Genomic DNA, 26,632 nt, shown 5'->3' with positions numbered 1-26,632 from the left:
TTCTGTTGTATGGCGCGAATGTCACGCCGAACACCATTCAAAATTCGTGTAATTTAATAACGTTTCCTTGCTTATCGACAATTGTTACTGGATAAAAATGATTCAATACCTGCTCTGAATCGATAGCAGCCGCTTTTCAATTCGGTTTACATTTTATCCACCAAGCAGTACTTTATTGCAAAAAAATCTCAATTTTTATAATTGGCTCACACTGCTCTACCGCCCACGATGGAGTATTTTGGTGGAAGAAGACCGCGGGAATAACAGGCGAACCAATTCTTAAAGTTGAAATTGTATTGAATAAAGAGCTGCTTGGCGGATAACATGCACGCCGAATTTACCAGTGGACCTGTACGATTAAGGAAATGCCTAAGTCAAGACTTATGAGGTGGGTACCTACGCCGATAAGCAAGGCAATATAAAACTGCCATATTTTTGAATGGAGTTTGGTTTGACTTTCTCTCCAGCTGAGAAAACTGAAGGTGTTGGGGCTAATGAGGATGCTGCGTTGCATGTGAATGATGTACTGATCTGCGCATAGTGCTGTAGACATATTATAACACCAGCATCCTACACCAGATTACAAACCACACTGTCACCTCATCAAACAATTACTAACGTTAACGAGCTGGTTATTTAAATAAAAACAAATTTCATACACAGTTATAGGCTACATCAGAAAATGTTGAGAAAGATGTTTCGAAATCTACTAAATTTAATCCCCCAATTTTTATTTATTTATTATTATTTTTTGGTAACCTATAAGTACATGTTATTCATTGGGAACATTTCATTTATTTATATGAATGTGATATTGGACACTAAAGTGTAACAGGTCTATTTCTGCTTTTCTTTCACAAGAATGTGGATCCAACCATCTCTGAGCTTTCCAGTTGTTCTCCTGTGGACTAGCTGCTAGTCCAGAGAACCTCGGTTTGGAGATGGCCGCGATGAGGAAGAGGTTCTCCTCTGTCTGCTCCTCTTCCTCGGCTGAAGAAGACAACGCAGGCCTCTACCCCACTACTACTCCCAGTTCTGCTGCTGGTCCACCCAGTGAGCAGCAGCATCCCTATGCAGCTCTGCTCTGGTAAGCTCTAACTGCTGCCTCAGTCTCTTGATCATAATGGGGAATTTTCCATTTTCTAGGCAACTTTGCACTTTGGCGGCCCCTAGTGGCAGCGAGAGATAACGATGTGGATTTTTTGAGAGTTTGAAGGACTTCATTACCCAGAAATCGTGTAACATTACGTCAGTAAGCTGTGCACTCCACTGACATATATTTATTTCTCTTAGTGGCTGGATCCTTAGGGGTGGAGATGGGGAAAGAACCACCACCTTAGTCAAGTCCAAGCCAATTCCAAGACCAGGTCCAGTCAAGTTCAAGTCAAGAACAAGACCAGAGCAGATCAAGTCCTATTCAAGACCAAGACCAAAATAGACCATAAACAGTGTGCATGTCTTTCCAAATGTAAAAACAATGCTTGAGGACTTTCTTAAGGATCAACAGAGATGTAGATCTATCTGCAGGAGCTTTGTGCTAAACCCTCCAACATCCAACTAATCAATGCATAGGATTTTTGACCAATCAATGCATAGCAGTTTGAGGAACATTACATACTATACACATGGGTAATCCCTTCGTAGTGGGAAAAGAAAAGCAAAAGTGGACCAGGTGGAGAAAAACGATTCCTTTAGGTTGTTTAGATAGGAGGGGAAAAAGACATAGGACACATGAAGATGAGGATGATGATGATGATGATGATGATGATGATGATGATGACTGTCTGTCCAGTTGCCACCGGGTCCAGGACTCCTTGCTGAGCTCCAACAGTAGCTTCACGGGCTACAGAGGCATCCTCAACTGGATCATCATCCTCCTGGTGGGTCTCTCCTCTCATCGTATCGGGGGGGTTTTTGGAACAGATTTTCATCACTGTTTTTAGCAATTCCTATCAAACATTCACTGACACTTGAGGAAAAAAAAAAGGAATAGACAGGATCTGCAGGTCCTTTAAAAAGTCTTGAATTAATATTTTTGTTTGTATTTTTTGCCTAGAAACAATTACATGTCTGTACACTCTTTTCAACATTTTCTATCATGATAGGGACCTATATTTTACCTGCAACCATCCAACTGGCTATACAATTGTATCTTTTAACAATATATTAAGACAATGGCTAACACTCCGGGCTTAGGCTCAATTAGATTCATTAGTTGGAACATTAAGGGGATCCAACATCCTATTAAGCGCAGCAGGGTTTTCACACACCTAAAGTCACTGGGTCCAGACATCATGTATCTTCAGGAGACCCATCTCCGAAACAGTGAGCACACCAAGCTAAAGAAAGGCTGGATTGAACAGATATTCCACTCCAACTATGGAGATAGATCTAGGGGGGCAGCAATACTAATAAGGAAAGGTGTTTCATTTACGCCAATAAGTGTAATACCAGATAATAATGGCCGGTTTGTAATTGTATCAGGAAAGCTATATGGCAATCTAGTTGTACTTGTCAATCTTTATGGCCCCAACTGGGACAACCCTCAATTTTTCTCTCGCCTCATAGGAAAACTTCCCGATCTTAACTCACACCTGCTAATATTAGGGGGAGACTTCAACTGTACACTACAGCCAGCGCTAGATAGATCTAATCCCAGACAAAACAAAACTGTGTCCAAATCGGGTGCATCGATTTTGTCGTTCATGCAATCCTACAAGTTGTTCGATCCTTGGAGACACTCCAATCCCACTACCAGACAGTTTTCATTCTACTCGCCAGTTCACCTTTCATACTCAAGAATTGACTTCTACTTGATTGACCACAGGACCATTTCCTTTGTAACTAACTGCCAATATCATAGCATAGTGATCTCCGACCACTGCCCCGTCCAACTAGATATGTCATTTCCAAACAGTCCCATTCCTCAGCGTTCTTGGCAACTTGACCCACTATTACTAACACATAATTCATTCAAAAAGCTAATCTCTGACCAAATCGACTTCTATTTGGAGGTCAATAACACCCCTGGAATGTCATATACTATCATATGGGAGTCACTCAAAGCCTACCTCAGGGGACAGACCATTTCATATGCAGCTCACAGGAAAAAAGAACGAACTAAGCGCCTTACGGAACTAACCCAGCAGATATTGGATATTGACAACAGGCTAGCCCATGACTCTACACCTGGACTTCTTAAAGAACGGCTATTGTTGCAAACAGAATTTGATAACCTCTCCATAAAACAAACGGAACAGTTGGTACTTAAAACAAAGCAATCATATTATGAACACGGTGAAAAGGCAGGAAAATTACTGTGCCATCAACTCAGACAAGCAGCGGCACGCAGCGCAATCCCTGAAATCCGCATTTCACCAGACTCAACCTCCACACATCCCCAAATCATAAATGACCAATTCAAGTCATATTATGCCAAACTTTACACATCACAAGCCTCCTCAAATACTGCTGAAATCCAAACATTTCTAGATGGCCTAGAATTACCAAAAATTAACAAGGAAGATCAAACCATCCTTGATGCCCCCATAACAAATGAAGAAATAATACAGGCAATAAGTTCCATGCAGAGTGGGAAGACGCCTGGTCCAGACGGATTCCCTACGGAATTTTATAAATTATTCTCGTCCAAATTAACACCCTTTCTGTGCTTGCTGTTTAATTAAATTATCTCTGAAGGGAAGTTACCTCCCACTATGGCCCAGGCGACTATATCAGTACTATTGAAGAAAGACAAGGATCCCCTAGACTGTGGATCCTACCGCCCTATCAGCCTCTTGTGTTGCGATTACAAAATCCTCACTAAGGTGTTGTCACATCGCCTTGAAACGGTGATACCTAACATCATCGATCCCGACCAAACAGGTTTCATACCAGGGAGGCAGTCATTCTATAATATGCGACGGTTGTTCAATATACTCTACTCCTCCCACTCAACCTGTCAGCCAGAGGTCGTACTCTCTCTCGATGCAGAGAAAGCTTTCGACCGGGTCGAGTGGAATTATTTATTCATGGTACTGGATAGATTCGGGTTTGGTCCATCTTTCACTTCATGGATTAAAATATTGTATACCTTGCCGACAGCTTCAGTGCGCACAAACTCTATCAGATCCAATTATTTTATACTGCACAGAGGGACTCGGCAGGGATGCTGCCTTTCACCGTTTTTATTCGACCTAGCCATTGAACCACTTGCCGTAGCCCTGAGAATGCAACAGAGCATTGCAGGTGTCATTAGACACCAAATAACACACAAGGTATCGCTATACGCAGACGACCTCTTACTGTACATATCTAACCCAACAGAATCAATTCCTGAGCTCATATACACATTACAACAGTTTGGGAGACTATCTGGCTACAAATTAAATTTATCCAAAAGTTTGCTTTTTCCCATAAACCAACTGGCAACATCCATCGATTACAGCAGCTTTCCCTTCAAACTAGAACATCAATCCTTCACTTATCTGGGTATAAATGTCACACGATTGTACAAGGACCTTTATGACCACAACTTCAAACTGCTATTAGACCGCACTAAACAGGACTTCCAAAGATGGTCAGCGCTCCCTATCACATTGGCAGGCCGGGTAAACACAGTCAAGATGACAATACTGCCACGTTTCTTATATTTATTCCAAATGATCCCCATTTTACTAACCAAGTCCTGGTTTAAACAATTGCATAGCCATATTACTACCTTCATCTGGGGCAACTCCACCCCGCGAATCAAAAGAGCCTGCTTAGAGATGCCCAAATGCACAGGGGGGCTGGGTTTGCCTAATTTCTTATTTTACTACTGGGCAGCCAACATTTCTAAGCTGAATTACTGGATTTCAATGTATAAAACCAAACAGGGACCAACATGGGCCTCTATGGAACTTATATCCAATTCGTTACCTTCACCTATTTCTATCCTAAGTTGTTCTTTACCTGTCAGTTTAAGTCTCCAAAGCCTGAGCCCAGTTGTTAAAAACTCCCTTAAAATATGGTTTCAATTCAGGAAACATTTTCGCTTCAACCAGGCAAACATTTTCCTCCCGTTAGTAGACAACCACCTGTTCCCTCCGTCCCAAATTGACACTGCTTTCAAAACATGGCATAGGAATGGGTTGGTATTCTTTGGTGACCTCTTTGTTAAAGGAACATTTGTTCCATTTGAAACACTGCAGAAAGATTACAATATTCCGAAGAACCATTTTTTCAGATACTTGCAGGTGCGTAGTTTTGCTAAGAAACACTTCCCATTTCCTTCCTTATCACCTAAAAATGCAATAGACGCTATACTGGAATTTGACCCTTATGGGAAAGGGAGGGTGTCTAAAATCTATAAAACAATACAAGACATCAGCCCCCCCTCACGGGATATTGTTAAACTGGCATGGGAGGAGGACTTGGATGTTATACTCTCTGATGAGACGTGGCAACGTAGTTTACAACGTAGACATACCACCTCTTTCTGCGTAAGACATGGTCTCATTCAATTCAAAGTTGTACATCGGTTGCACTATTCGAATGAGAAATTGGCCAAAATATACCCTGGCACCAACCCTGAGTGCCCGAGATGTCGCCACAGTCCAGCTACGTTAGGTCACATGTTCTGGTCGTGCACTTCACTAAGTAACTTCTGGGCGAGGATTTTCGATGCAATCTCCTACATTTGTGGTGGGACAGTAGATCCTAGCCCCATTATTGCTGTCTTTGGGGTGTCTCCGTCAGAAGAACAACTTACTGCTCTCCAGGCAAACGTTACAGCATTTGTAACGCTGCTGGCCCGGAGGCTAATTCTTCCGCAATGGAAATCAGTGACACCTCCCTCGTTTAATCAATGGGTTAAGGAAGTACTCTCTATGATTCCATTAGAGAAGTTGAGATATAATCGAAAGAACTCCCGGGATAGATATATTAAAACCTGGGTCCCCTTTATGGAATTTGTCGAAAGCATACCCTTCACTTGATGTCATCTTCTCTTACACATTTACATACACATGAGATAGCCAGTTGGATTCATTGATGCACAATGTTGTACTATGTTCCTATTCTAAACACTGCTTAACAATGTACATGTCAGGAATTGTCTGCGGCCTTGGGGTGGGTGGGGGGGTTGATGTTCTATGCTGTCAATGTTTGTTTTCTTTTTGTAAACTGAAAATCTATAAATAAAGTGTTTAAAAAAAAAAAAAAAAGTCTTGAATTAAAGGCTAAAACTGTAAATTTAAGCTCTGTGTTCAATCAGAAACCGTCTGTTTTGCCAGCTTTTTCTTGTTTTATTTTGGTGTTTAAATTGGTCTGAAATGCAATTCCAAGCAGCATTAAAAAAAAGTCTTAAACAGTCTTAAATTTGGCTTTCTGAAACCCAGGAAAAAAACTAAAAGCAATACAAACAAAACTCTTTAGGCAAGGTGTTGTCTCTCAACTGTTTCAGTAATCAGGGAGAGACTTTCCTCACATGTCATCACATTTACTGACTGACTGCTGTTTTACTGTCTGATTTTCAGGTCTTGACGCATGCTCACTTGTTCTTGGAGAACTTCATACAGTGAGTATAGACACACACACACAAACACACACACATATGCATTTCTCTTTTCAATTAGATTAGGCATGGGTTGTTGTTAGATCTCCACATGCAATGCTTCTTAGCTTCTAGTGTTATAGACTATGGGGTTGGGGGCTCTTTGGATAAGAAAAGGGTCTTCTAGCAGTCATGTGGATAAAAGAGAGATCCAAGGCATGTAATAATACGATAAGAAGCCTTTATTCTGTTTGGATAGTCATAATTTTAAGTCAAAAATTGTCCAAATCATTCTTTATCAGGGTAAAGGAGACTGATACAATGCTGTTTTTGGAGTGCCTTGGATCTCGCTTTTTTTCTACACATATAATGTTAACTTGACTTTGTCTCTCTCTGTTGTTGTTCCTCCTCTGAGCAGACACGGCTTTTTGATCGATGTGAAGAAGGTGTTGGAGCATCTGGTGGAGGACAACTACAACTGGCCGTCTGTCAAGCTCATACTGGGTGAGAAACTCAGCTCGGATAGAACTGCAGCAACAACAGCAACCTGATGAGATACAATGATGTAAGATGAAACTGTGCTGATCCTTTGGGGAAATCGGGTCGCTGCAGCAGCAAAGGAAATACAGCAAGGAAAGGTAGAATATAAATAAGAATAAGGTAAATAGGGGTATTAACAATTGAAGAGTGAATTTACAGCATATATTGTGCGTGTGTATAACGCGCGTTGTCTACAGCAGTGGTTCTCAACGTGGGGTCCGGGGACCACCAGGGGTCCTTGAGGGCGTTCCAGAGAGTCCCCAGCAAATTGATGAATTGTTAAACTTCAGCATTATTTCATTTACAAGAAGTGAACACAATTAGAGAATGTAGAAGAATTACTGTTTTGATCATAGTTTCACTGTTATCTCTCTACCTACAGTACAGATAGTCTTAGAATTCTGGACAAAATCATATCTGACAATAAAAATATTCTCAGATTTGGGTTCAAAAGACAAAATTTTATCAAATGGGGGTCTGTGGCCCTAATGTGGACTAAATTAGGGGTCCTTGATATGAAAAATTTGAGAATCACTGCTCTACAGAATATAATATATAAAAGTCCATACATACAACTCAGGGACACAAGTCAGTGTTACACTGAGTGACAAACACTGCAAAAGAAAGTTTATTGCAACAGTGAATGAGAGCAGCTTGGTTTTCTTGTCTGGGAATGGACTTTATCTGTTGTTGAGGGTGAACAAAACCTCTCTGTTTCTTCCAGCTGCCAACATGTTTGTCCTCACAGCTTTGCTTCTCGAGAGGTCTCAGGAAAAGGTGAGACTAATTCAGTTTTTTATATTTTATTTTTGCTAAAGGTTGCTCTGATTTGGTAAATGTAGTCGTATTCTATTCTGTTCTATTCTAGCGTCTGTTGTCCCCCACCATCGGCCAACGTTTACATCTAGGAAATCTGGGCTTGCTCATGCTGTTTCCCGCTGCTGTCATTCTGCATGACCCGACTATATCAACAGGTAAATGCTACATAAAGTGCAGCGGAATTATATTTACATGCATCTCTGGATCTGGTTTTATTGTGTGTAAAGCACTTTGTAAACATTGTTTTTAGAAAAGTGCTATACAAATAAAGTTATTATTATTATTATTATTATTATCTCGCTCCATAGTTTGTTAGTATGGATATGAAATGAAGCAGTAAAAGATTAAAGTACAAGGCTATCAGCTTTAAAGAGGAACTAAACCCCAAACCCAAATCTGTGTGAAGACTCAAATGGTAAAGAGTATGCTACTTAAATTGCCATCTGCTATTGGCTGATCTTTGGTGCCAGGTGACGTCACCACCTGTTGTACTCTTTAATAATAATACATTGTATTTGGATAGCACTTCTTCAAATTTGACTTGCTTTAAAAAGCAAATAAAAGCAAACATCGCACTCATAAAATAAAGCAAAAACAAGAAAGCATAAAAGATAAGAATCCTGGGTAAAAATAACACTAAAAAGCAGAAGGATAAAAGATATCACATAGAAGCCAGTCTATAAAAATAGTTTTTAAGAGGTGATGTAAAATAAGATGCTCTTCAGGCGGAGTTGTTCCAAAGCCAAAAACCCAGCCAACTTTAGTGTAGCCTTGAAAATTATATTACGCTAAACATAAAAAAAAATGTGTCCTTGTCCAAGTCCTTGTGGAGCTCACTGTACTGTCAATGCTGTTGTATCACTGCTGGGTCGTTTCTGTCTTTATTGTCCACCAGGTGGAGCGTTCTTCTCTCTGTGGTCCTACACCGTTCTGGGCCTGAAGCTCTATTCATACCAGGAAACTAACCGATGGTACCGGCAGGCTCATTCAACTGACACAGGTACATCTACCACCAGAGGTTCCACTGATCCAAAAAAAAACATTAATTATGTGTGTTTGTATGTTTTCAGAGACCGACAAGAATGTATCGCATGTGCCAAAAGCCTGTGACGAGCATCTGAGTTTACAAGGTGAAGCTGCTTGTCATTTATAAGGTCATACTTTATGACTTCTGTAAAGGAACCACAACGGTTGTACAGTTTGTCCTCTGTGACACTGTCCTTTGCTTTCTCAGACCTTTACTATTTCCTCCTGGCCCCCACTCTGTGCTACCAGAGACACTTCCCCCGTACTCCCAAGGTTCGCATCAACAAGCTACTGCACAGGCTGCTGGAAATGGTGAGCTGAACAACACTGTCATGAAGATGGACAGTGTTAGTTTCAGTAGGGGTGGGGTTTGGCACAAAATCAGTGTGGATAACGTAACTGGCTGAACAAAAGCATCACACACAAAAAAATGTGTTTACACTCTTAATTGTTTTCAAATATTGCAATCTTGATGTCAGATGTCACAGATAGAGAACATGTCAGAGATATATAGTACCCAAACCTGTCCTTTCTTCTGTGGAAAAGACAGATTTTTAGTGTTCCATAGCACAAAATAACCATAATATATCTGTATTGGTTGTTGATCAATACCAATACCTCAATGATTCGCCAGGAACTGAGATTTCTGGCTTTCAAAACTCACTTTCTGGCCTGTATTCTGTTTTGGAACAACCCTCCCCCTCTTTTTGGAGTTTCAAGACACTCCCAATCCCCAGTGGATACAGCAGTCACAATCAGTTATCCTCTGATGTAATAGACAGGCTGTTCACAAATGCTTTGTACTGTTGACAAAATACAACTCTGCATTGCTCTAAAACTTTGCTGATACAGCTTTAGAAGGGGACAATTGCTGTGGTCTGTTGGTGGAATATTGTTTTGCCAATCTGGCCAAATGAAATGGATAAGGTTAACTCAATTACTATGTATCATTATTGTCTGCATGCCTAAATGATTTATAATGCAGCGTCTCAAGGCTCTTGGAGGTTCTGTGGTTATTTGTGGTGGTGAAAGACAGGGTGATCAGGGGATCTATTTGTGATGGGCCTTTCCTGACGTTGTAGTTGGTTGCCACATAGAAGTCTTAAGTGTATGGAAAACACTGCAGCTTGTTAATCATGGCTTCTCCTACCTTCAGGTAATCCTTATCCAGATCATGGTTGGAATCGTGCAGCAGGTGGGTGGTTAATGTGCTTGGGCATTGTGTTGTATAGTGCAGTATATCATAGTTATCATAGTATGTTATAATGTAGTATAGTGTAATATGTCATAGTATAGAATGCCGTAGTATAGTATGTCATAGTGCAGTGTCATAGTATAGAATACTATAGTGCAGTGAGTCATAGTATAAAATGCCGTAGTATAGTATGTCATAGTGCAGTGTCATAGTATAGAATGCCATAGTATAGTATGTCATACTGCGGTATGTCATAGTATAGAATGCCATAGTGCAGTATGTCATAGTATAGTATGTCATAGTGCAGTATGTCATAGTATAGAATGCCATAGTGCAGTATGTCATAGTATAGAATGCCATAGTGCAGTATGTCATAGTATAGTATGTCATAGTGCAGTATGTCATAGTGCAGTATGTCATAGTATAGTATGTCATAGTGCAGTATGTCATAGTATAGAATGCCATAGTGCAGTATGTCATAGTATAGTATGTCATAGTGCAGTATGTCATAGTATAGAATGCCATAGTGCAGTATGTCATAGTATAGTATGTCATAGTGCAGTATGTCATAGTATAGAATGCCATAGTATAATATGTCATAGTATAGTATGTCATAGTATAGCATGCCATAGTGTAGTTTGTCATAGTATTACGACATACTGTGTTATTACAGACAGTATGGTATAGTATATTATGACAAGAGTACAGTGTCATAATACAATATAATATTATTCAATTTGATTAGGTTCTATGAAATGTTATCATGAATGTTTGCATGAATCTTATTTGTTGAATCTATGTGTTTACTACATTCATATTGAACGCTCTTATTGCCGTCTGTGCCTTTGTTTTCCTGTCAGTGGATTGAGCCCATCTTCCAGAGGTCAGAAACCTCATTCTCTGTGAGTGATGCATAATGCCTCCTATCATTAATATTAGAGTGAAAAACAGGTTCCATACTTGTGGGATTGACTTCTTTTTTTATGATACACAGAATATGGACGTCACTCTGAGAGTGGAGCACTTGGTAGGACTTGTGGTGAGTGATTTGGTTTTGTAGTATTGTTTGCAGTACAGTTCATTCCATTGACTTTAGATAAATAAGTTTGATATTTTCCCAGAAATATCAAAGTGTTGATGTTATTGCATGTCATTGATACACTTTGGTAAGCCAATGCAAGCAACTGTAATGTCTGAGATGCATTTGGGAAACTGGTCCCAGAAGATGATTATGACGAAGATGTAGAAGATGATGGATGATGATGTTGGTTTATGCACTTTTTAGATAAAACATTCAAAGGCATTCTGTTATGGTGGGACAGGACAGAAAGTAATGCAGCAGACTGAAGGCATCTCAGCTTCTCAAAGTTTAGTACATTGACCTTATTTACACGGCGGCCATTTTGAACGTTCGGGTGGGAAACTCTACCTGGAAGAACAAAGTACAGCCCAGCTCTGTCCTACTGTTGTGTACCAAGATACATCATACAAACACTTAACATTTCACAGATTCCCCACTGAAAAACATTCCACACTGAAACAAATGAAGCTAGTAGCGTACTAGCTAGTAAGCTAGCCAACTAACTTCCCTGCTAACTTCAAGCAGTCGTTGTGGGCGTTGTTCCCGAGATTGCTAGCTAATTTGCTATGTGTTAGCTCTATCTTCACTCCTCACTCATGTGTTGAAGTAACGCTAGTATATGCCAATCTTCCTACCTCGAGTGTTCAAAATGGCCGCCGTGTGAACAAGCTCAATTGTCTTCACAGGCACCGACTCATTTCCTGTGGCTCCTGTTCTTCTTTCTGTCTCACTCCTACCTGAACTTCTGTGCCGAACTCCTACGCTTCGGCGACCGGCATTTCTACGGAGACTGGTGGTCAGTGAGTCACCTCGGTATTGCACAGCATAATTTCTCTACTTTGTGTTGTACAATATTGTCTCATCATCGTTAATCTGTCATTTACACAGGAATGCTACAACTCTGATAACTTTCTGGAAGAATTGGAACATTCCCTTTCAGAAATGGTGTCACAGGTATTGTAGTCTGTCGGTGCTGAAATATGCCTCAGTTTTTCACTCAATAATCTTTTTCTACCTTACACTTTCATCTCTCATATGTCTTTCCTCACTCATATGAAGACATGTATACACACTGCTGGTGGAGATGAATGTGTCCCCATCGCGAGCAGAGTTACTGGTCTTCCTGATGTCTGCTGTTCTTTGTGAGGTACAGGACTGCTACTGCATGAAGCAAACGTGAAAACATTTCAAAGTTCTAGGGTTTGGTCTAATAAGAACATAGCAAAGCACTACTAATTTGCTGTGATGTTTTTTGCCCTCTATTCTACACAGTATGTGATCGCTCTACCTCTACGTAGTTGTCGTCTGTGGATCTTCCTCATGATGGTATTTGAGGTGAGAATATTACACAGTATTTCACTGCCACTGCCATGCAAGCTGACAAATGAAATGTTTCAATCCAAAATTAGATATTCAGCCTTTGAAAAAAAAGTGTCTCCAGTACTTTTTACAGGATAATATGTAATTTACGTTCTTCATTGACAAAAAGGTGACACTTTTATTTCCTGGATCCTCAACATTTTAGAGATATTGAATATTTTAGGGGTATAGAATTTAAAAATGGATGAACAGACTTTTCAAACATTAAAATCCTAATTTATGTAATTACTAATTGATGGCACTTGCAGTGTTTTCTCTCTCCACTCACTTCTGGTTAGTCTTTAAAGGAATACACCAAGTTTTTGGGAGATTGTTCCATTGGGCAACTTACATGTGATGATGACAAGTAGGCACCTATAGACACCAAAATCATCATAACACTTTAGCATACACTATGTTAAGTGATAGCAGGCTCCATGCTAACACTTTAGCATACACTATGTTGACATCTAATGGTAAAAAGTATGCTACTGCAGCAAAAGGAGGATCCCGCACACTGCTCTTACAAAAACAACAATATTCATTAGAGTTTCAAAAACTCTGGTGAATGTCTGTAAGGACTGAAACACCATTATATATATATAATGGTGTTTCAGTATATATATATATTGTTTTTGCAAGAGCAATGTGTGGGATCCTCCTTTTGCTGCATTGTCTGTTTGTTCCGATGCACCTGCAAAAAATCTGGATGTGCGACCTACTCACCTTATCTAAAAAGCATGCTATTGAAATTGCCATCTGCTATTGGCTGATCTTTGGTGCCAGGTGACGTCACCTTCTATAGAGTGACATGAGTGCATGCTTTTTACCACTAGATGTCAGGATTTACACAGATTTGGGTTTTGGGTTTAGTTACTCTTTAAAATATCGTTGATGACCCTGAGGAGGGGGGGTTCAGTGGAGTGTTGCTGACGAAAGCTGTATTGGAATTTATCAAAAATGATCTAAGGATAGAATAGAATAGAATAGAATAGGATAGAATAGAATAGAATAGATTTATTTCGAACATGTTAAAAAACAAAAAAATATATATAAATATATATATATATCTATATATATATAGATATATATATCTATAGATATATATCCTACCCCTTTGCTAAGCTTAATCAATGAACTTACTGTTTATAGTCCAACTATCCACCCCAGTGTCCATCATACACAACTTAAATAATTACTTCTATGTTCATCATCTTTATACATACATACTCTATGTTCATCCTCTTTATACATAATCAACTTGTAGGTGCCCATCCGGCATGTCCCAACACTCACAGAGAGAAAACAAATAAAAAAAGAAAAAACCCCAAAACAAAACAAAAAAAAACAAAAAAAACAATAACATCATCATCAGCGAGCGTCGCATTCTTGAGACAAACAAGGCCCCTTCCTCATCCCTGTACCTCGCGAAAATCACTTTTTTGTACATCTTCTTAAACTGTTTGATATTCTTACTCTGCTTGAGTTCTACATCAAGACCATTCCACAAAGTCACCCCACAAATTGTAATACACATACTCTTAAGATTGGTACGAACACGTTTTTTCAGATTCAGTTTTCCTCTTAAGTTATGGCCCCCCTCTCTGTCTAAGAACATTTTTTGTATGTTGCCAGGAAGTAAATTATTTCTTGCTTTGTACATTATTTGTGCAGTCTTAAGTTCCACCAGATCCATGAATTTCACAGCATGTGTCTTTAAAAATAGCATGTTAGTGTGTTCATGATATCCTACATTGTTTACTATCCTTATGGCTCTTTTTTGTAGTATACATAATGAGTGTAAGGTGCTTTTGTAGGTGTTACCCCACACCTCCACACAGTAATTCAGATACGGTAATACAAGTGAACAATACAGAGTGTGCAACGCTTTATGATCCAGAATGTGCCTTGTTTTTCCCAGAACTGCAACACTCCTTGCCATCTTTGCTCGCACATATTTTATATGTGGTCTAATATCACACCCAGAAATTTATTTTCATATACTCTTTCTATATTAACATTATCTATCAGCACTTGTACGTGTGTGTTTATTTTACGATTTCCAAATAGCATAAGTTTGGTTTTGTTCAAATTTAATGATAACTTGTTTATGTCAAACCACCGTTTTAATTTACTCATTTCTGCCGTAACCACCTCCAAAAGCTGCTGCAAATTCTCCCCAGAACAAAAAATATTGGTATCGTCCGCAAATAAAACACATTTCAGTATCTTTGATACCCTGCATATGTCATTTATGTACAAAATAAACAATTTCGGGCCTAATACTGACCCCTGTGGGACTCCACAAGTAATATCCATACATGTTGATTTGTAGTCACCTATCTGTACAAATTGTTGCCTATTTCCTATATAGCTTTTCAACCAATTCAGCACAACCCCTCTGATACCATACCTTTCCATTTTATTGAGTAATATATCATGATCAGTGGTATCAAATGCATTTTTTAAATCTATAAATACTCCCACTGCATACTTCTTTTTTTCTATACAACTAGTTATTTCTTCTATTAGCTCAATTAATGCCATAGATGTTGATCTGTTTGTTCTGAATCCATATTGACTGTCATTCAACAATTTATGCTTCTCAATAAAACTGTCTAACCTTTCAATGAATAGTTTTTCCAATACCTTAGAGAACTGGGAAAGTAAGGACACAGGCCTGTAATTAATAAAGTGATGTCTATCCCCAGCTTTATATAATGGGATAACTTTAGCAATTTTCATTTTACCTGGAAATGTGCCCGTTTTGAAGGACAAGTTACAAATGTAAGTTAGTGGTTTTACAATGCCGTCAATGACTTTCTTGACTAGTGTCATATTAATTTCATTCCAGTCAGTAGACGTTTTATTCTTACACTTACTAACAATATTGATAATTTCCTGTTCTTCTACTGCTCTTAGAAAAAGAGCTTGGATTTCTATCCCCATAAACATCAACAGCCCCCCCCCCCCTCTTCTGGCTGTGGGCCATTGATTTCTTCTGCCAATTTTGGTCCCACATTTACAAAAAAATTGTTAAACCCATTAACCACATCATTCTTATTGTTTATAGTCTTATCATTATCAATAAAATACTGAGGGTAACTTGTGTTTGTTGATCCATTTCTAATAATGCTATTTAATGCACTCCATATGCCCTTGATGTTGTTTTTATTATTCTCTAATATTTTATTATAATATTCCTTCTTGCATATCCTCATAATATTAGTTAACTTATTTTTATAGTTTTTATATTTATTTTCTGCATCTATAGTTCTATATTTTATGAATTCTCTATATAGGGTTTTTTTTTTTTGCAGGCATTTTGTAGTCCCTTTGTGATCCACGGCCTATCTGTATAATTTTGCTTTCTGTTGTACTGTTTTATTGGACAGTTTTTGTCATATAATGATTTGAATATTTTTAGAAATGTTTCATAGGCTTTGTCAGTATCATCTTCTTCATATACTCTTTTCCAGTTTTGTGTTAGTAATTCATCTCTAAATGCACTCATGGATTCCTCCGTTCTCACTCGCCTGTATTTAAATTTATTGACATCCTTATCCTTCCCATCATCACAGTCATAGATCACAAAAACTGGCAAATGGTCACTGATGTCATTCATTAGAAGCCCGCTCACTGTATTGTCTTCCGTAATATTTGTAAATATATTATCTATTAGAGTGGCACAGTGTGATGTTATTCTGCTTGGTCTAGTGATCATTGGATATAAACTCATACTATCAGTGGGACAATCTGCCAAAATCTTACTGTATTCCATTAACTAACACTGTGTCTCTCCTCCTAGATCCTGGTTGCTGTTTTCCTCGGATGCTATTTCCAGGGGAACTACGGCAACGGCTTAGTGTGGCTGTGTCTGCTGCTGGGGCCTCCTCTAGCCGTGACCACCTACTTTCACGACCACTACATCGGCCTTCATCAACGGCATCATCAGTCGTCTTCCTCGCCGCCATCCTGACCACTGTCTTCCCAGCGGACTGTTTTCCTGTAGCCATAGACACACAACGGCAGCCTCAGTGATGAAGAAAGAAAGTCCTATCCATCTAACATTGGATCAAGAGGATTTGGCTGTGATCCCAGGCTCACGTCTCTCCAAGGACCTTCCTTTGATGCCTGCAAAACCTTGGAGCTATCTCCCCGGACCTTTACCCAGTTCAGCAATAGCTTATGAAGACTGAACAGTAATTACTGCACCCATTCCATACTAGAGAAGACTTTTCATTTGGAACAGATGCCACTGACGCCACGAAATTATACTTTTGACTGTGCTCATCTCACGATACGATTCGATACGCGATACAAGGTTCACGATTCGATACAACCACGATACGATGTAATAAATAAAAGTTCAATGACGACAAAGTCTGACTGTGCAGAATTATGTTTATTTCTGAGCCACAAATCTTTCTAGCGATGGCATTGGCTGCTAGAATGTAAACAACAATTTAAAAATGTCAGTATGACGTTTAAGCAATATCATTTCAATGGAGATTTTATGAAATTGTGATGGTCAAGCGTCTCATTTGTGATTACTACAGCAGAATAAAATGGAGTTAACATCGCGATTTTTCTGCCCCACGATACGTATCGTCACATTTTTGTATCGTGATATACTGAATTCTGATATATCGTCCGTCCCTACTTTTGACACCTACACCTCTGAGAAATGTTTGTGCAATAAACATAATCAATTTATCATTTATCTTATTTCTCTGTGTATGTCTGAAGCTTGTTGAATGTGACTGGAAACTGCACTGTAGCATGTGTTTGTGTTAGTCAAAACCTCTATGGATCATTTCTTTTATATTGATGTGAGTCAGCCACACAGCAGATAAGGTTGCTACTCACACACTGCTGTGTCAACATGTGGTTTAGGGGCCCCAGTTTGCTCCAGTTTACTGTAAGTCTCATGGATGCGGTCCAATCAGGAAATTGTACCTTACGGTTCAATGAGTTACAGTCTCACAGGGCTTCACAACACCCACATTATGAAACAATAAATGAAAATGATACATGAATATGACACCCCCAACATTAGATCCTCATCAGGTGAGTTGTTATTCAAGAAACAGACTTCAATAAGTATAAATGTTCCAGCCTGATTTCATAAATCCACTGCCATATTTATTTGGTTATATAAAAATTGATTATATGCAGCTGAAATATGTTTTTTTTGTCACCCTGTCACCCTGATTTTAGCATCTTTACATTGGTTACACAGACCTTTTAACCCATATGAGCCGGATTGCAGTGTTGAGATCCTCAGGCAGGTTCCTATTGGCTGTTCTGAAGATTAAAAACAAGAGCTTCCTATTGGCTGTTCCAAAGTCTAGATTATATTTATATTATATTGTTAGGCTCTTTACCATCAGGGCTCCTATACTTTGAATTGACCTGCCTGAAGAACTCACTGTTAAAACTGTATTATGTCACTTCTTAAATGAATAGTTTGTCCTTAGTCACCTGACATGGTGGTAAGTAGATAATGACACAATTTAAATTTTTGGGTAAACTATTTCTTTAAAACTCCTTTGTATAGACTTACTTTTATGTAATATTTTTTTATTAATTGTTTTTGACCTCCCTGTTATGGTTTATATTTATGTTTCTTGTCTTGCGTTAATATTTCTAAGCTTGCTTTCATTAGTTTTGCTGTTGATTTTATCAGTTTTCTTTTATTCACTGTAAAGCACTTTGTAATTGTGTTTTGAAAAGTGCTATATAAATAAAGATGGTAATGATGGCTATTATTATCATTATTATTATTATTATTATTATTATTATTATTAATAATAATAATATTTTAGTATATGTTATTATATTGTAGCTTCAGTGTTCAGCTTCAGCTTCATTGTCCTATTGTTTTATTATGTTAGTTATTTATTTACCAAACCCCTTTATCTATTTTATTATTGGATATTGTGTCCCACAATCCCTTGCGCCTCAGATTACCGTGGGTCACGTGGTACTGTCACTGAGGCGGAAATGAAAGTTAACTAGCGACAGCAGCGGAGCACAGCCGAAAAAGGTACGAGAAAAACAGAATTTACGCCTCATTTATTAGCGTGTCAATAGATGTAACGTGTTCCGACGTGAACCATGTAATTGACAACACCGTTTTATTCGTCGCTAGTTGATTAGAACGGGTTTTATTCTCATGTCCTTTTGTAAAATCCCTCGGAGGTTGCTCGCTAAGTTAGCTTCATCTGTGTCAAGCTAGCCAGAGTTAGCCAGGCTAAGACAGGAAGTCAGGCGATTTTGCCTTCAAAGTAAATTAAAAAACCGGTCGCGGTGGGGGGGAAAGAATGATGAAATATTGGGGTGAACGGAACATTATGGCAAAGCTATTGAATTGTATTTTCGTTCACTACAAATTCCTCCTTAAATGTACATAAACCTAGTCTTTGTCTTCACTTTCGCCCCTTTGTATTAGCCAGAAAACGTTGCAACATGCATTTGTCAGTAGAGTTGTAGGTTGAAATTTTTAGCCGGAAGTCGTATTGTTTTTCCTGGCTGGCTTGACACTGGTGCATAAAAATACCTTGATCATCTTCCGTGTTTGTGTTTTGTGCGCAGCAGCCAAGGGTATTTAAATACGGGGACAATGAAACCTGCTCGTCCGCGACACCTAAACCCGCAATAGTTTGTGTGAAGTCTAGCCGGCATCAGCTGAACAGCGGATTTTAACGCTGCGTGGCCAGTCGGCTCGCTTAACAAGGTTGTCGGGAGATGCTGTCCGCTTTTGTTGTGGTAGCTTTCATCTGTTTACCTGCAGCGCGGAGACACGTCCGAGGTACTCATCTGATTAATACAAGAGTTAAGCATTCGCCTTTATTGTGGTCAGGTCAACCCATTGCCATGCATGACTTGGCGTTGACTGGTTTTAGATTGAGATGCCAGCAACAGCAGTCACCTTGGTAGTACAGTAGGTAACGTTACACAGGTAAGGGGGGGGGTGTCTTCTGGATCTCCTTCCCTAGCTTGTTGGAGTCTTTTCTAGAAGGTGAAAATCAGCTATAGCTCCAGAGAAGATATTGCTGTGCATCGTCCTTCAATATGTATATCCCCTTCTCATTGAATACAATAGGCTGCATCCCTGATTTGGCTCAAGGTGATGTGTCAGGGTTTGACTGAAGGTTATGGCACTCGCTGCGACTGATGGGACAAACTTGACATGCTTGCTGTTGCTGTAATTCATTTAGACCTATGGCTTGCTATCTTGGCACCTTGTGTGGAAGGTTTCTTTTTATGTTGTGGTGTAGTGACAATATTTTGTGTGTGTGTGTTTAAGAGCTGTGATGCCATGGCAGCTGCCAGCATGACCAGACCTGGCAGTGCCCAGACCACTGAAAAGTCTCAGTTGACCTTGAAAGGTAATTATTATTTATTTTTTAACTTTTAAGGCTGCACTGATACACATACTGGTATGGGATATCATGGCGATACCAAGATAAAATAGGAGAATTTCCCAGATTACATCTAAAATGCAGAAGTAAACAGACTTGAATTTCCGCCTGCTTCTCACATTGTCTCCAATTGAGGACAAATATATCTCACTTGTGTCCAATGATGTTAAATGAATGCTCTCTGTTTATGAATTCAAAAAAGATTGGATCGGTATTTTGCTGTTAGCCAACGCTTAAAATGGTGATCCTGTTTTTTTGTTTTGTTTTTTTTGACATCTTTGGTGCTAAGCGCTCACTGCTGTGCTGTCACTTGTCAATCAGTGGTGTCTTTTCCTTGGATTTTCTGTTTTCTGCACTTTGAGTTTGTCTTTTCTTTGTCTGTTCAGCCATGGTGGCTATTGCTGCCCATGCTAACTACCCAGTTCTTCTGTTTATTCCAAACAAACCGGAAATGTAAAACACATCATTTCCTGTGTGTTTTCCCAGGAAAGAGCTACCAGACACCGGCTGTTTAGAACAGACAATGGGAAAGCTTTCATGAACTGGATATAGGTTGAATCACTGATAGAGAGTAGGAAAACAGACATTTATTGATATCAAAATGTTGCGGATTATTGCTTTAACAGATTATAACATCTTTCTGAATGATAGAAGTTTAAAGTTTAATACTCAGAATCATTATTAATAGTGAAAACGATGCTCCATCGGTCCTTTGTAACCTCTACATACACTGAGCCTCTGCCTCACTCATTAAAGTAAGTTGAGCAATTTTGCAAGTAGGAACTGATTCCCAAGTGAGGCGTTCTTCTCCTGCCCCTGCATGAGGCAGCATGATGTGAGCCTGTGTATATGTGTTTTTCCCAGGACCTTATCCTTGAATTGCTAAACACACTCCACTCACTTCCTGTCACACATAATTTTTCATCTTAACATGAAGACCTCTCGTCTGTATGACGCATAAACTTTTTATACATAAGCTCTTCTCGTTTTTTAGCTACTTCCTTATCTGGGAACAAACGCTCAACCTGACAACTCAGAGACCATATTGCTCTTCTCTATGCTGCACTCAAAGCATAGAGAAGGATCTATCTGGCATTGCTATACACAACTAACTTGCTATCCAAACCTGGGTCACATAGGATTTGCAGATCATTCTTAGCACGTGTTATAACCTGGGAAGTGTTCTCTGCATCAGGACAATTCAGATAGTGTCACATAAATTGTTAATTGCAGTATGCTATATATTGACTTTCAAATACACTTGTGTGACTGGACATTAATAGGCACTTTCTGACATTCATTGTATTGTCCTCTTGCAAACTTCGGCCATCTGACAGATGCAAATCCAGTTTATTGTTTCTGGGAGATAGTTTGGTCAACTCAGACATAAAGTGATGAGAACATAGACACTAAAATAATCCCCAGTAGATCATTGGCTCCACTGTTCCATGCTAACACTTAAGCATACACTATGTTGAGTGATAGTAGGCCAGTAGTATTATCTCAAAAGTGAAAATTAGAACTTGTAGCAGCTCTAAACGCTAAGTACTAAAAGATATGCAGCCAAGTCTGGCAGTTTTGTGTAGGAGTTTGGACAAATTCACACAAAATATGAAAGTAACACTCTGCTTTGATCTAGCAAGGACTACTTTCACTGTTTCCATAGGAAGCAAATGTGGTGGCTGATGGGAGCCTGTGTACAGCTAAAAACCACTGCACAGCTGATGAATGCATGGCTGCTCATCTGAAACACTTCCAAAAATAAACCTAAATACATCAGATATATTGAGTTAATGCTATTTCATTTTTAAAATGTTTGAATCTACAGCCCAAATAATAAAAACCACTAACAATATTAGTAACAGGTCTTCTTAATTTGGATAATGCTAGTGGCTACTATCACTCAGCATAGTGTATGCTAAAATGTTAGCATGGAGTCTACTGTCACTCAGCATAGTGTATGCTAAAATGTTAGCATGGAGTCTACTGTCACTCAGCATAGTGTATGCTAAAGTATTAGCATGGAGTACCAGAGCCAGTGATCTACCAGGGACACATGGATGATTTTGGTGTTTATGTTCTCATCACTTAACGGGACAATCTCCCAAAACCCTGGTGTATTCCTAAGTGGGCCAAAGAAGACATAAAAAGTACAATTTGACCAAGGCCTGCATCTATCTTCTCTCTTCTGCACTAACCAGGCTTATTTTCCCCCAATTCAAACAGTCACAACTCCTCGATTTCATCCACCATTGTCCTTCTGGGCTCTGATTCATCTCCTCCTTTTACCTCGCTGTTGATCTGCTCATTTCTCAAAAACAACCCACCCCCACCCCCACCCCTCCTCTATCATTCTGTTGAAATCTCTCTTCACTCTTACTGTGCTGGCCCTCTTCCACCTTTCTGTGTCACTTCCCTCTCCCCTCCAGAGGGCCGCAGATGAATCACATTTTGTCTCACTCGCCAGATGTTGACGAGTTCAAAGACAGCCGGCCGGTTTCGGCAAATGCGAGTCCGCTGAACGGAGACTGCGCTTTCCTCCGTCATCATTTATTCATTCATCCACCAATCATCTCCGTCAGGCGGACCCCGAGACTCGCGTGCCTCGAGTTCGCGATACAACAGCGATTTGGGAAGAACAGATCGGCTCTCGTATGACTGACACACGCCAGGACAGGATTCCCCCGCTGGCCTACAACAGTTCAAAGCCACTAAGCCTGTCTAAGCCTAGCTGTAAACTTTTACAACCCCCCCTCTCCGGTCTCCCTCAGGCTGACATTAGTTGCTTAGACGCTTGTGTAACAGGCATAACATCTAGGCCTCGTCACGACCGTGTAATTCTGCTCTTAGTCATGGCCTAAGTGAAAGTGAATGGAAGCGAAGTAGTACCTCCGATGTTTTTCTTTCTTCCGCTAGAGGGCGATGTTTACTTGTCGGCTGTTAGCTTGCCCCACCACCAGTTCACAGTGATGCTGCCAGAACCAAATACTGTGAAAAACTGCACCCAGTGAATAGTCTCAACCCTGGATGAGAAGAGATAGTCATTCCACACTGTTGGACAGTCCGCTGTGATAAACTTTTCTTGCAATATAATCATCAGACAAACAGAAAATGACATTCAGTTTAATACCATGTCATTAACTGCACAGTTCCTCCATCTTTTCCACACTGTGTTTATTATATCTTGATCTGTTATAACAGCAGTAAGGCAAACTTGACTTCAAACTTTATCTCCTCTCCTGACAAAAGCGTTGGCGCAGAAGTGGGCAGTTAACATTTAATAGCGTTTATGGGTATGGTTTTTGCTGATAAGAAGTCTAAACCCTTGTCATGACCTTTGACCTTTAAAAACGTGCACAAAACAGTTACTGCTGTTTGCATTTGCCAGGCAGAATGTGCACCGCTTCAGGCAAAGTGTTACACATCTTTCTTTCCTCTACCCTGTTTCTCACCTCTGCTGGTTTGCCTAACTTTGGTTAGACAAAAATGTGTCTATTGTATTCTTTTCTATTCATTTTTTTTTATTCTAGGTCACGCATTAACCAGTGTTACAAGAAGAGTGCCTTGGAGTTTCCCACGATATTCTGATATATTCCACTATACCCATTTCCCATAATATGTGTGTGTGTGTGTGTGTGTGTGTGTGTGTGTGTGTGTGTGTGTGTGTGTGTGTGTGTGTGTGTGTGTGTGTGTGTGTTGGTCCAGTGGTCTCAGCCAAGCCCCAGTCTCCCAAGCTGCCAAACCGTCACTCTCGGCTCAGCTCCTTCGTCGAGGTGACGGCCGACGGCCTGACCAGCGAAACCAAAAAAACAGGCAAACGCAGCGGACACCTCGAGCTGCAGTGGAACGAGGACCTCACCCTGTGAGAACACACACACACACACACACATACACAACATTATTTACTGTTATAAAATCCTATTTTTGGTTGTGCGTGAACTTGAGTACACAAGATATACAAGACAGTTAATTGTTTCCTGAGTTGCAGTAATTATGCTTCTCTCATTGTGTTGATATATATTGTTGTGTGTAGTGATGTAGGCAGGGTTGGAAAAAGTACCAAAATATCCTTGTCCATTACATTACTGAAATTTTATTTAAGTAGAAATGAAATGAATGAATGAATGAATGAATGAATAAAATTCTAGTTACGTAAAAGTAAAAAGTGGCTCATTTAAAATGTAGTAGTAGAAGTTGAAGTAGAAGTTACTTAAAAAAAAACACAGACATTGTTACACACATGACCTTTGCCACTCAATTAAAAAGGATAAGAGGACAGAGTTTAAACGAGGTTATTGCAATTTTAAAAAAAATGAACAAAACAAAGTGCATGAACAAAGAAAAGCATGGATCAACACAACAATTTAGGGATGTGTTAGTGGTGGTTTCTGTACAGAGCATGCCAACATATCTAGTGTTCAACTGTTCATTGTATTGTTTAATGGTGTGTGTGTGTGTGTATGTTCTACGTTGTGTCGCACAGTAACGTGACGCCTCAGAGTCGCCTGGATCTGAAGCTGTGGAGCTGCCACACCCTGAGGAAGGAGCTACTGGGCAGCGCCACCATAGACCTGCTGGACACACTGCGGACGCACGATGGCAAGAGTAAGGCTACACACAGACACACACACACACACACTTCCAAAGTGCAACAAGAGTTAGAAAACAACACAGACATACTCAGGAGGCTTTTTTGTCCCGTTTGTCAGTTTACCTGTTAAATGATGAGAACATAGACACCAAAATCATCCATGTGTCCCCAGTAGATCATTGGCTCTAGTGCTCCATGCTAACACTTTAGCATTCACTATGTTGAGTGATAGTAGGCTCCATGCTAACACTTTAGCATACACTATGTTGAGTGATAGCAGGCTCCATGCTAACACTTTAGCATACACTATGCTGAGTGATAGCAGGCTCCATGCTAACACTGTAGCATGCACTATGTTGAGTGATAGCAGGCTCCATGCTAACACTTTAGCATACACTCAGCAATTACTGGGTCATTGCAGCACCAAATAGTAACAGGATACAGCAAAGTAAAATGGAATAAAAATAATGAGACTAATCTGGAGGTATTTAAACAATTTCCAAAACGGTATACATTATGAAATAAGTGAAAAAAAAGAAGAAAATATTAAGATATATGCTAAATATACAAATAATATAAAACATAACAAATGAGAAGAACACAAGGAAAATAAATACATGAATTTACAGGATGTGCAAAACGTGCCTCATACTACTTGACTGATGGGACAAGTTCCACTCTTTGACACAGAAAACTGTTTCTGAAACCACCTTTTTATATAAATGAAGCACTCTGACATTTTTTCAAACGGATGAAACCACATTCAACCCTTTTCGCTCAGGTTTTGCTCAGCTAATCCCTCTTGTGGTCAGGACCCTCTCAGCAGGATCGCCCTCCACAGATATGAGCGTCGCAGATAATACACGAGGAATACTTGTGGAATACACTACTGCGGGCTTGCACTGTTTGCTCATTTGAGAGGAATAACAGAGGATGTGGCGTTGGCAAGGGTGAAAGTAACTACAATTACACCCGTCGCTGTGTTTTAGGAGCTTTTTTGTGTACTCATGCTTTTTTGAGTATGTTTTGAAATCAGTCACTTTACTTGTATTTAAGCATGTTTCGACCGGAGTATCGTACTTTGCTACATTTGAAATTACATAAGGTAAAATGTAGTAACTGCACTTCTGCTTGAGTAGGATATTGCGGTTCTCTTTCCACCCCCCGGTGTTGTGAATGTTTGTATGCTAATGCAGCCAGCTTCCCCCGTCAACCGAATTGACATGAATCAAATGGCCTAAATCGCTCTTTTTTCACTTTTCTTGCCCTTTTTTCTGCTTTTTCCCTCCCTTCCATCTCTCCTTGCTTTCTTCTTTCTCGCCAATTCTCCCTCTTCTCTCTCTTCCTACCACTCTCATTCTCTACCAACTCTCTCCCTCTCTCTCTCTCTCTCTCTCTCTGCCCCCTCCCTCCCCCCCTCCAGTGGAGAACGTCCAGCTGAGTCTGGTGCTGCAGACGGAGAACAAAGGCTCGGTTGTAGCGGGAGGCGAGCTCAACGTCTGTCTGGACGGCCTGGTTGTTGATCTGGGCTCCCTGCCCAATGGCAGCACGGCAGCAGACAGTGAGTCCCGCCTTTACCACACACACACACACACACACACACACACACACACACATACACAATCACAGAGAGGTAAAGGTAATACACACAAATACACAAAGAAGCACCTAGAGAAGTACACTCACACTGAGGCCGATGTGCGCATACGTATCGCTGTTGCCATGTGAAATTCTCCTAACTCCAGTACAGTGATTTTCACAATTTATGGGCTGAGAAAAGCAAGAAAATAATTAATTGACTTAACCAACTAACATAAGATGAAAACTGGGTTCTTACAGTAGCAAATATGAAGAATATAAACAAGAATAAGTCAAATGGGGGGGTGTTAAACATAGCACACATAGCATGTATGAAAGAAAAGTGTGGGAAAAAATTCACTACAGCATAATGAGGGTGCGTAAAATGATAGCAGTCGAACATACTCTAGTATATGTATTGTAAATAAGTGAACATTCTTAGAAAATATCAAAATATATGCAATACATGACAAATGAATCC

The 26,632-nt window shown here is 39.7% G+C and overlaps 3 protein-coding genes across 5 annotated transcripts in view; all 3 read left to right on the top strand.

Moving 5' to 3' along the window:
* Positions 1 to 950: 950 nt before the first annotated feature.
* LOC139921117 (diacylglycerol O-acyltransferase 1-like) lies at positions 951 to 9,241 on the top strand. The gene is made up of 8 exons (XM_071911277.2): positions 951 to 1,087; positions 1,793 to 1,880; positions 6,519 to 6,559; positions 6,954 to 7,039; positions 7,800 to 7,852; positions 7,944 to 8,049; positions 8,790 to 8,894; positions 9,129 to 9,241. The coding sequence occupies exons 1-8, from the start codon at positions 951 to 953 to the stop codon at positions 9,239 to 9,241; spliced, it is 729 nt and encodes a 242-aa protein (XP_071767378.1).
* Positions 9,242 to 11,961: 2,720 nt separating this feature from the next.
* On the top strand, positions 11,962 to 16,876 carry LOC139921116 (diacylglycerol O-acyltransferase 1-like). Its single transcript, XM_071911275.2, has 5 exons — positions 11,962 to 11,996; positions 12,085 to 12,150; positions 12,256 to 12,343; positions 12,469 to 12,531; positions 16,364 to 16,876. The coding sequence occupies exons 3-5, from the start codon at positions 12,281 to 12,283 to the stop codon at positions 16,532 to 16,534; spliced, it is 297 nt and encodes a 98-aa protein (XP_071767376.1). The 5' UTR covers positions 11,962 to 11,996; positions 12,085 to 12,150; positions 12,256 to 12,280; the 3' UTR covers positions 16,535 to 16,876.
* Positions 16,877 to 18,557: 1,681 nt separating this feature from the next.
* The window catches only part of wwp2 (WW domain containing E3 ubiquitin protein ligase 2), a 44,489-nt gene continuing 36,414 nt past the window's right edge, over positions 18,558 to 26,632 (top strand). For 2 of the 3 annotated variants that reach the window (XM_071911281.2, XM_071911279.2), the window contains exons 1-5: positions 18,558 to 18,604; positions 19,868 to 19,949; positions 23,688 to 23,844; positions 24,466 to 24,587; positions 25,997 to 26,134. In XM_071911281.2, coding sequence (XP_071767382.1) covers positions 19,880 to 19,949; positions 23,688 to 23,844; positions 24,466 to 24,587; positions 25,997 to 26,134 — 487 coding nt within the window. In that variant the 5' untranslated portion in view covers positions 18,558 to 18,604; positions 19,868 to 19,879. Of the gene's footprint in view, positions 18,605 to 19,259; positions 19,370 to 19,867; positions 19,950 to 23,687; positions 23,845 to 24,465; positions 24,588 to 25,996; positions 26,135 to 26,632 lie in introns of those variants that run through there. The other variant, XM_071911280.2, reaches the window with a different exon arrangement.

Source organism: Centroberyx gerrardi, chromosome 4 (assembly GCF_048128805.1).
Source record: "Centroberyx gerrardi isolate f3 chromosome 4, fCenGer3.hap1.cur.20231027, whole genome shotgun sequence".
In the NCBI taxonomy this organism is placed as follows: domain Eukaryota; kingdom Metazoa; phylum Chordata; class Actinopteri; order Beryciformes; family Berycidae; genus Centroberyx; species Centroberyx gerrardi.
This window is presented reverse-complemented; position numbering and strand designations above follow the sequence as displayed.